General features: G+C 43.4%; 2 protein-coding genes across 4 annotated transcripts in view; both read right to left on the bottom strand.

The window, feature by feature from the left end:
* Positions 1–3,218, bottom strand: part of LOC129841548 (ETS-related transcription factor Elf-2-like) — a 31,699-nt gene extending 28,481 nt beyond the window's left edge. For 2 of the 3 annotated variants that reach the window (XM_055909867.1, XM_055909869.1), the window contains exon 1: positions 2,836–3,216. The gene's annotated coding sequence lies outside the window, so the exon portion shown is untranslated. Of the gene's footprint in view, positions 1–2,835 lie in introns of all 3 variants that reach the window. The other variant, XM_055909872.1, reaches the window with a different exon arrangement.
* A 1,096-nt stretch (positions 3,219–4,314) lies between these two features.
* On the bottom strand, positions 4,315–7,941 carry LOC129841067 (fibrous sheath CABYR-binding protein-like). The gene is made up of 4 exons (XM_055909177.1): positions 7,935–7,941; positions 5,797–7,380; positions 5,423–5,477; positions 4,315–5,105 (listed from the first exon to the last, which is right to left on the bottom strand). The coding sequence occupies exons 1-3, from the start codon at positions 7,939–7,941 to the stop codon at positions 5,434–5,436; spliced, it is 1,635 nt and encodes a 544-aa protein (XP_055765152.1). The 3' UTR covers positions 4,315–5,105; positions 5,423–5,433.
* Between the last annotated feature and the right edge of the window lie 1,034 nt (positions 7,942–8,975).

Here is an 8,975-nt window from a genome sequence, read left to right as displayed (position 1 = left end):
TGTAACATCTCCCACAGCAACATCAACAGTTACAGACAGACACTAGCCGTTATTCACCATCAACTGTAACATCTCCCACAGCAACATCAACAGTTACAGACAGACACTAGCCGTTATTCACCATCAACTGTAACATCTCCCACAGCAACATCAACAGTTACAGACAGACACTAGCTGTTATTCACCATCAACTGTAACATCTCCCACAGCAACATCAACAGTTACAGACAGACACTAGCTGTTATTCACCATCAACTGTAACATCTCCCACAGCAACATCAACAGTTACAGACAGACACTAGCTGTTATTCACCATCAAATGTCGTATTATTTATACCCAGTCAGTAACAGAGATGTCGTATTATTTATACCCGGTCAGTTCCTGAGAGATGTCGTATTATTTATACCCAGTCAGTGAGAGATGTCGTATTATTTATACCCAGTCAGTGAGAGATGTCGTATTATTTATACCCAGTCAGTGAGAGATGTCGTATTATTTATACCCAGTCAGTTCCTGAGAGATGTCGTATTATTTATACCCAGTCAGTTCCTGAGAGATGTCGTATTATTTATACCCAGTCAGTAACAGAGAGATGTCGTATTATTTATACCCAGTCAGTAACAGAGAGATGTCGTATTATTTATACCCAGTCAGTAACAGAGAGATGTCGTATTATTTATACCTAGTCAGTGAGAGATGTCGTATTATTTATACCCAGTCAGTTCCTGAGAGATGTCGTATTATTTATACCCAGTCAGTAACAGAGAGATGTCGTATTATTTATACCCAGTCAGTTCCTGAGAGATGTCGTATTATTTATACCCAGTCAGTAACAGAGAGATGTCGTATTATTTATACCTAGTCAGTGAGAGATGTCGTATTATTTATACCCAGTCAGTGCCTGAGAGATGTCGTATTATTTATACCCAGTCAGTGAGAGATGTCGTATTATTTATACCCAGTCAGTGAGAGATGTCGTATTATTTATACCCAGTCAGTGAGAGATGTCGTATTATTTATACCCAGTCAGTTCCTGAGAGATGTCGTATTATTTATACCTAGTCAGTGAGAGATGTCGTATTATTTATACCCAGTCAGTAACAGAGAGATGTCGTATTATTTATACCCAGTCAGTGAGAGATGTCGTATTATTTATACCCAGTCAGTGCCTGAGAGATGTCGTATTATTTATACCCAGTCAGTGAGAGATGTCGTATTATTTATACCCAGTCAGTGAGAGATGTCGTATTATTTATACCCAGTCAGTGAGAGATGTCGTATTATTTATACCCAGTCAGTGAGAGATGTCGTATTATTTATACCCAGTCAGTGAGAGATGTCGTATTATTTATACCCAGTCAGTGCCTGAGAGATGTCGTATTATTTATACCAGTCAGTGAGAGATGTCGTATTATTTATACCCAGTCAGTGCCTGAGAGATGTCGTATTATTTATACCTAGTCAGTGAGAGATGTCGTATTATTTATACCCAGTCAGTGCCTGAGAGATGTCGTATTATTTATACCCAGTCAGTAACAGAGAGATGTCGTATTATTTATACCCAGTCAGTAACAGAGAGATGTCGTATTATTTATACCCAGTCAGTTCCTGAGAGAATGTATGTAGACTAGACTGTGTGCTCAGCACGCACCCAAGATCAAGTAGCCCATCAGGTGTAGCACACCACTGTGTATCTACTCTATAAGGACAGTCTCCATAAGTGCCAGAGTTTGACCAGCGAACCCAACACTCACTGTGAGCATTTATTCATCCCCTGCCACCCCTTCTCATATCACTATGGTAACCCTGTGGTCCATCCCCCCACCAGACCTTGGTTTCACACCCCCTCTTGGGAACCAACCAAACATTCACCCAATATGTAATATTCAAGTAAACGTACGCTTTTGTTCAACAGTTGGTACACTGCAAGTTTCACTGTGTAAACGGTGTCTGTTGGACTCTAGTTACTGGTTGCCTAACAAGGGCATTGGTGTCAAGGTGAAACCGTTGTTCACTTGTGAGATAACTATCGTTCAGGGCCTAGCTCGCTGGTTCAAAGGTTACTCAGGCCAGTGCTACTCATTTAGTTAGCTATCAGTTTGGTTGAATTAGCAGCTAGTCACACATTCCTTGTGAGGGAAGCAGTTATTACAGGCCAAATGTCAAGTGCCGCCATAATCTTATCTAGGGCAAGATAACATTACAGTCAGACAGACAGACCAACGTCTGTTTTAGTTAGTCTGAATAACTTATTAATAATGTAGGAAAATGAAATATGAAAATGTATCCACTCACTACCGTAAGTCGCTCTGCAAAAGAGCGTCTGCTAAATTAAAACAAATATCAACTGTAGCAGAGTAGTTACGAGTGTTTCACAAAACCCACTGACGCCTGTGCAGCTATTTCCGACATTACTATTGTCTGTGGTTTAACTCTTGGGCAATAGTATATTGGGGTTGTAGTGGGTTAAATTGTCATTACCAGGGGCATTGCCAGTGTAAATGCATGGGTATTAAACAAAACCGAGGGCGAGATGTACAACACTGGGATAGTAAGTTAACTAGTTAGCCATTTTACTGTAACTTTCTGGAGCCCTCTCTCGCTCTCAAACATGAACATTGATTAAAGAGTTTATTTATTTAAAAACCACAGCAACTAGCTAACTAGTTACCATTATTAACTAACGTTAGCTAAACTGTGACGTCCCCTCTTCTCTAGTTAACGTTAGTTAGCTAACATGCATATGTTCTGGTATTCACGATTATCAGCTTGTTGTTAGATAGTTAAATAGTTTTGCAGAATTAGCATATGGATAGTTACAAGAATCTCCTTACCTTGAAATGCCTCTTCTGCCCAGTCCAAAGGGGGTTGCTGATGCAAGGCCGAGTCAACAGACACTCACACAATGGTAACGTTAGCTGCTGCCAGTGACACTCCGCAACCTCTTCCCAACAGACCTAGCTAGCGTTGCTAACGTCAAAGCTAGCGAACGTTAACTAGCAACCCGTTTGTTGTTAGCGAACCAGATCAGTATGCCGCATAGTGTAAAGCTATCTACAACATTTGGATTTGGTTGTTTCTGGTCGTTGTGAAAGCACGTTTCTATGTTATTCTGAACAATAAATAAAACGGTGTTTTCTCCAAGGGGGCTGGACGCGTTCTTTTTGCTGGGAGGAGAGATTCGGGTCAAAGAAACGACAAAACAGCGAATGACACACAGGCCGTGACGTCACGCAGAACAGCAGGAACAGTAACTGCCCCCCGAACCTTCCCCATAAATAGTATAATTTATATCTTGCTACATTCTCCAACATTTTTATACTACTTATGTTTCATAGCATTGAAATATAATAACTTTTTTTCTATGTTGTGTATCAAATTACTTTCTGAAGGATATGCCCGCTCTGTGCGTTTCTTTTCATACAATTTGCACTACTTCTAGTCACTACTGCTAGTCATGTAGCCACCCAATCTCTAATGAATACATTTCAATAAATATTGGCTGAATGAGACTGTTACCCATTCAAACGGATTGAAGGAGACTGAATGGAAGTATTGAGCTCCACCTACTGTCCAAAATGTTGTCGTTTTATCCTGTAGTATACAAAAACATCACAATAATTACATTGCCAACCAAACAGTTTAATTCACCTTTATTTATTTACAAAGAATTATGGTCTTTACAATAACATATACTATACATAAAACAATTATTGAATTGATCATTTCATCCATTAAAAAAAGTGCTCTCCAAATTGAATCTCATAATTAGATATGGAATCATGTCAATGAAGTTCAAAGTCAAAAGTTTAGTCCATTTGTTCATTCTGAATAAGCGTACAGCTCCATTTAATTTAGAAATACAACATATGACACGTTTCTGAGTATGACATCATAGTACCTTTTTTAGATATTACATAATGACAATTATATAATGGCTTAAATAAATGACAGGATATTGTTAGTTTCGACCTTCAAACTAGTCTTTCCATCTAAAATATACACAACTATATAGTGATAGGATAGCTTTAGTTTGGATCTTCAAACTAGTCTTTCTATACAAAATATACACAAGCAACATGAATATATAACCACAGGATAGTTTGGACAATTAGTCTTTCCATACTGTGTCACACACCCACACCCAACCCCCCCACCCCCCCACCCCCCCACCACCCAACCCACCCCACGACCCCACCACCCCACCACCCAACCCACCACCCAACCCCCACCACCCCCCACCACACCACCCCACCACCCAACCCACCACCCCACCCACCCCCCAACCACTCCACCACCCCACCCAACCCACCCGCAAAGCTATTCCATTGTTATTGGACTGAAAAATACATTTTATTTTTACATCACATGGGTACAATACTGTCCACCAACAATCTACTGGCTTGGGAACTAAACTTAATCTAGATATTCCCTGATTGAATAAAAAAAACTCCATGCAGAACTAACCCAACAGTCTTTGAAGAACAATTATCTAGACGTGGTCTAATAGCCGGCTGTTTAATACACCAATTCAGATCTTATTTCATTGAATCAAAAAAAAATAGTCAGAATTCATTAGGCAATGTCAAGTACACGATCATTTATCAAGTAACTTCAAATCCATTCAAGTGGTCTTGGTCAGCTTGGTAACAGTGGCACCGTGGATAACAGGGTGGTACTGAGAAATAGTTGATGTCCGTCCCAAATGGCACCCTATTCCCCTACGGGCCCTGGTCAAAAGTAGTGCACTATATAGGGTATAAGGTGCCATTTGGGTCTGAACCCTAGGAATAAAGTCAGACTTCAAACCCTTACGGAAGTGTCACCTCACCATGGATAGGGATAATACAAGACCAAGAAACGGAGTGAGAACCTGGAATGTAGTTACCAGGTTGACAACTGTTGTCATTAGACAACATTTAAATATAATTAGTTTAATATAATTCTAGAATAAAATTCCAACCAGTTCTAATTCTGTGTGTGTTTTATGTTGATCGTCCTGTTTGATTGACAGCTGCGGGTGTTGACTGTTCCAGAAGGCACATCTCGCTGGTCTCCAGTCAGGACTGGGCTGTCAGCAACATCAGGCTCATACTCTGTGCACCTGGGGAGGAAAAAGAATAACAGTATTTAGTGAAAATCCATGTATCCTTCCTAGCAACTAATCCAATGTGTAATGCAACATGCAAGCATTAGCAACTACTAGCTAGCTGGGGCCAATGTGTTCTGTCCATAGAATTAGAATACATTGAGCAGACATACAGTAGCTCTGAAAACAATGTCAGTCGGAATGTACGGAATTCTGAAGGGGCACAGAATTCTAATGCCATGATCAAACATTCAAATGGTATGTTGCTTAGAATGGGAACGTCTGTTGTCCTAGTTCTAATTCTAGTTCTATGCTAGTGTCATTCTATTTACCTTCTGTACTATTACATCACTGAGCAGGACCTCTTTACTGGCCTGGCAGTCTCTCCTGTTGGCATAGTAGAGGTGGGACAGAAACGGGACAGAGTTTAGGGAGAATCTACTATATGTTGGCCACAGTAGGTATTGTATTATATGTGGTATTGTTTGGGGTCTTACATTTGTTTCTTATCCTAATTAATAATATTATAAAAATGAAACACGTTCTCTGTTTGTGACCAAAGGGCCCTTTACTCAAAGAAAACAAGCAATATATTTATCTAAATTGTCTGCCTTTTCCTAACTCTAAATGTATGCAAAAACAACAACAAAAATAACTACACAAAAAATCCCACATAAGAAATAAAGAGTGTAGAGATCTGACTTACCTTCCACCTTGGCTTCCTCCACTGCCTCTGCAGTCACCTCAGCAGGCCAATCGGTGGCACACTCCTCCGCGGTCACCTCCACTGCCTCACCCTCGATGACTGCATCCTCCACACCAGCAGGGGGAGCCTCTACTTCCACCACAGGGGTGACTGCCACAGCAGCCTCAACTGGGACAGCCTCAGAAGCTGGGTGGCATGAAGTGAAGAGGGCCTCCTTGACTTCCTCAGCCGGGGCTGCCTTCGCCTCCACTGCCACGACATCCAGGGCTGAGGCTGCTGCCAGCATCGCCGCCTCCACGACGAGCGCCTCATCCTCAGACATTTGGGCTGTCTCCACAGCCTCCTTTGCCGCTGGTGGTTCCTCTGCTGCTGGTTCCTCCATCTCTGGGGCTTCCTTCACTGGGGCAGCATCCTCTACTACTGCTACCTCTTCGGCTGCAGGTACCTCTGCCTCAACTGGCGCTGCCTCTTCGACTGGGGCAGCCTCTTCTGGGGAAAATTCCTCTACTGCTGGTGCTTCTACTATTGGTCCCTCCTCGGCTGAAGCCTCAGGTACTTCCACAGCGGCAGAAGCCTCAGCCTCAGGTACTTCCACAGCGGCAGAAGCCTCAGGTACTTCCACAGCGGCAGAAGCCTCAGGTACTTCCACAGCGGCAGAAGCCTCAGGTACTTCCACAGCGGCAGAAGCCTCAGGTACTTCCACAGCGGCAGAAGCCTCAGGTACTTCCACAGCGGCAGAAGCCTCAGGTACTTCCACAGCGGCAGAAGCCTCAGGTACTTCCACAGCGGCAGAAGCCTCAGGTACTTCCACAGCGGCAGAAGCCTCAGGTACTTCCACAGCGGCAGAAGCCTCAGGTACTTCCACAGCGGCAGAAGCCTCAGGTACTTCCACAGCGGCAGAAGCCTCAGGTACTTCCACAGCGGCAGAAGCCTCAGGTACTTCCACAGCGGCAGAAGCCTCAGGTACTTCCACAGCGGCAGAAGCCTCAGGTACTTCCACAGCGGCAGAAGCCTCAGGTACTTCCACAGCGGCAGAAGCCTCAGGTACTTCCACAGCGGCAGAAGCCTCAGGTACTTCCACAGCGGCAGAAGCCTCAGGTACTTCCACAGCGGCAGAAGCCTCAGCCTCAGGTACTTCCACAGCGGCAGGGAGCTCTGGGGCCTCTAGGAGAGGTGCAGCCGTCTCCTCCTCTGCAACAGCAGCTGGAGCCTCCTCTACGGCGACCGGAACTACTTCCTCTGGCTCAGGGGTCGCCTCAGCAACCACTTCCTCTGTGACATCAGGGGCAACAACAGCCTCCTCTTCTGGTTTGGGCTCTTCAGTTTCCACGACAGCTGCTTCTGCTTCTTCAGCTGGTGCTTCTACTGCCACTTCCCCCTCCACAGATACTTCCTCCTCTACCTTAGCTTCAGGAACGTCCAGGGGTTCTAGAATGTCCTCGGCGGGAGCGAGTGAGGATTCTTCAGTTCGGTCTTCTATGTGTTGGACGGCGGGCATGAGCCTCCTCTCGCTAACCGAGGCAGCAGCGATCTCAGAGCTGGCCAGGAGCTTCATGGACGCAGACGTGATGTCAGACACAGCATCTAAAAAGAGAAGCAACAGTCATGTCAGTCATGCAAGAAAGACAAAAAGGCTGCCTGTATACTGCAGAAACACTTGAGCTTTTCAGAAAAGTATTTACAAAAATATTGTATGTACAAAGGAAGGAGCTGACACCATACTAAATCAGTCACAAGCTTCACATAGAGTAGCCATGTCAGATCTGGGTGTGTTATTGTTACAACAGATACCATACTAAATCAGTCACAAGCTTCACAGAGTAGCCATGTCAGATGTGGGCGATAGTGTTATTGTATTACAGTAGTCTAGTATCTTCTTCCACAGAGAATCGCATATTGGCAGGTTATCAACTCTATAGACGTCAACTAACCTAAACGTTTGTTTTTTATGTAAGGAAAGGGGTATTGTACTGTAATGGTATCTATGTAGGCCTGTACCACGGTCTTACAAACAGCCTACATATTGATAGGGGTCATTTAATTACAGATATCAAATCATGTGTGAAGTAATAACATTCTGGGAAGATTCAATCTTTATAAAAGTAATTAAAACATTGCTTACCGTCTACTGTACTTACCTTCCATTCACCTCAGGGTGACATACCTTGACATCATTCTGCCATGGGGGGGTGGGGCACGTGACCATCAGGGGGGAGTCTAGCACATGGGACTAGTCCAGCAGCCATGTCATGCCCCTTGTCTGTGTAGTGTGGATAAAAACCTGGAGGTTTGTTGATAAAGACCCTACTACAGGCTGGCATGTTATGACTGATAAACACTCCACTTCGGGAGTAGCCAACCGTGTACGGATCCATTTAGTTCTCTGAACTGTTCATTCAATCCAGTTCCTAGTCGTGTTTGGATGTGCACAGGGCCTAAGGCCATTGGACAGTGTTGATCAACTGCTGGTAGTCTGACTGCTTTTTAAGTACAGCCTGGTATTTGTACACTACTTTAACGAGCCTACAAATTAAAAACTAGAAAGCAATTCATGCCAAGTACCATTATACTAAACGCATCATAAAGACAAAGCATACAGAAGGTGAATGTTATTTAATAACTAATCATGGTTTAGTGTTTTTCCATTTGCTTTGATGGCTGTTAAACCCGTAGAGCCAGACCTGTCAAATCAATCTGCTGCTGTGGCTACAGACCAGTTTGTACCAGTTCTGGGTTGGAAGCCTGACAGGCACAGAGACTAGAGAATTCTGAAATCTGGTACAAGATAATGTCTATTCTGAGATAAAAGATCACACACACAGCTCCATAAAACCCTTCAATACACACGGGAGCATGAACATGGCATTTAAGCACCTGATATAGATGATCATAAAAGGAATATCCAACTGCTACCTAAACCCATGACTAAACTAAAAGCAATGTACGGTCATAGGTATGCCTAGACTAGTGGAGTTTTATGTTATGGATGGGTGGGTGTGGGAACTATAGGTTCTATGTTTATGGAGTTCTATGTTATGGATGGGTGGGTGTGGGAACTATAGGTTCTACATAACTGGTAAATGTTTAACAAAGCCTGCCGTTCCATAATGTGTAGGTTAGGCTTAGATCGTTTTTTTATAAATAAAAATGGATTCCTGGAAAATTGTTTAATCATTTGT

The sequence above is a fragment of the Salvelinus fontinalis genome, chromosome 42, assembly GCF_029448725.1.
Source record: "Salvelinus fontinalis isolate EN_2023a chromosome 42, ASM2944872v1, whole genome shotgun sequence".
NCBI classification, from domain to species: domain Eukaryota; kingdom Metazoa; phylum Chordata; class Actinopteri; order Salmoniformes; family Salmonidae; genus Salvelinus; species Salvelinus fontinalis.
Note: the sequence above shows the minus strand (reverse complement) of the source record. Positions and strands in the feature narration are given on the sequence as shown.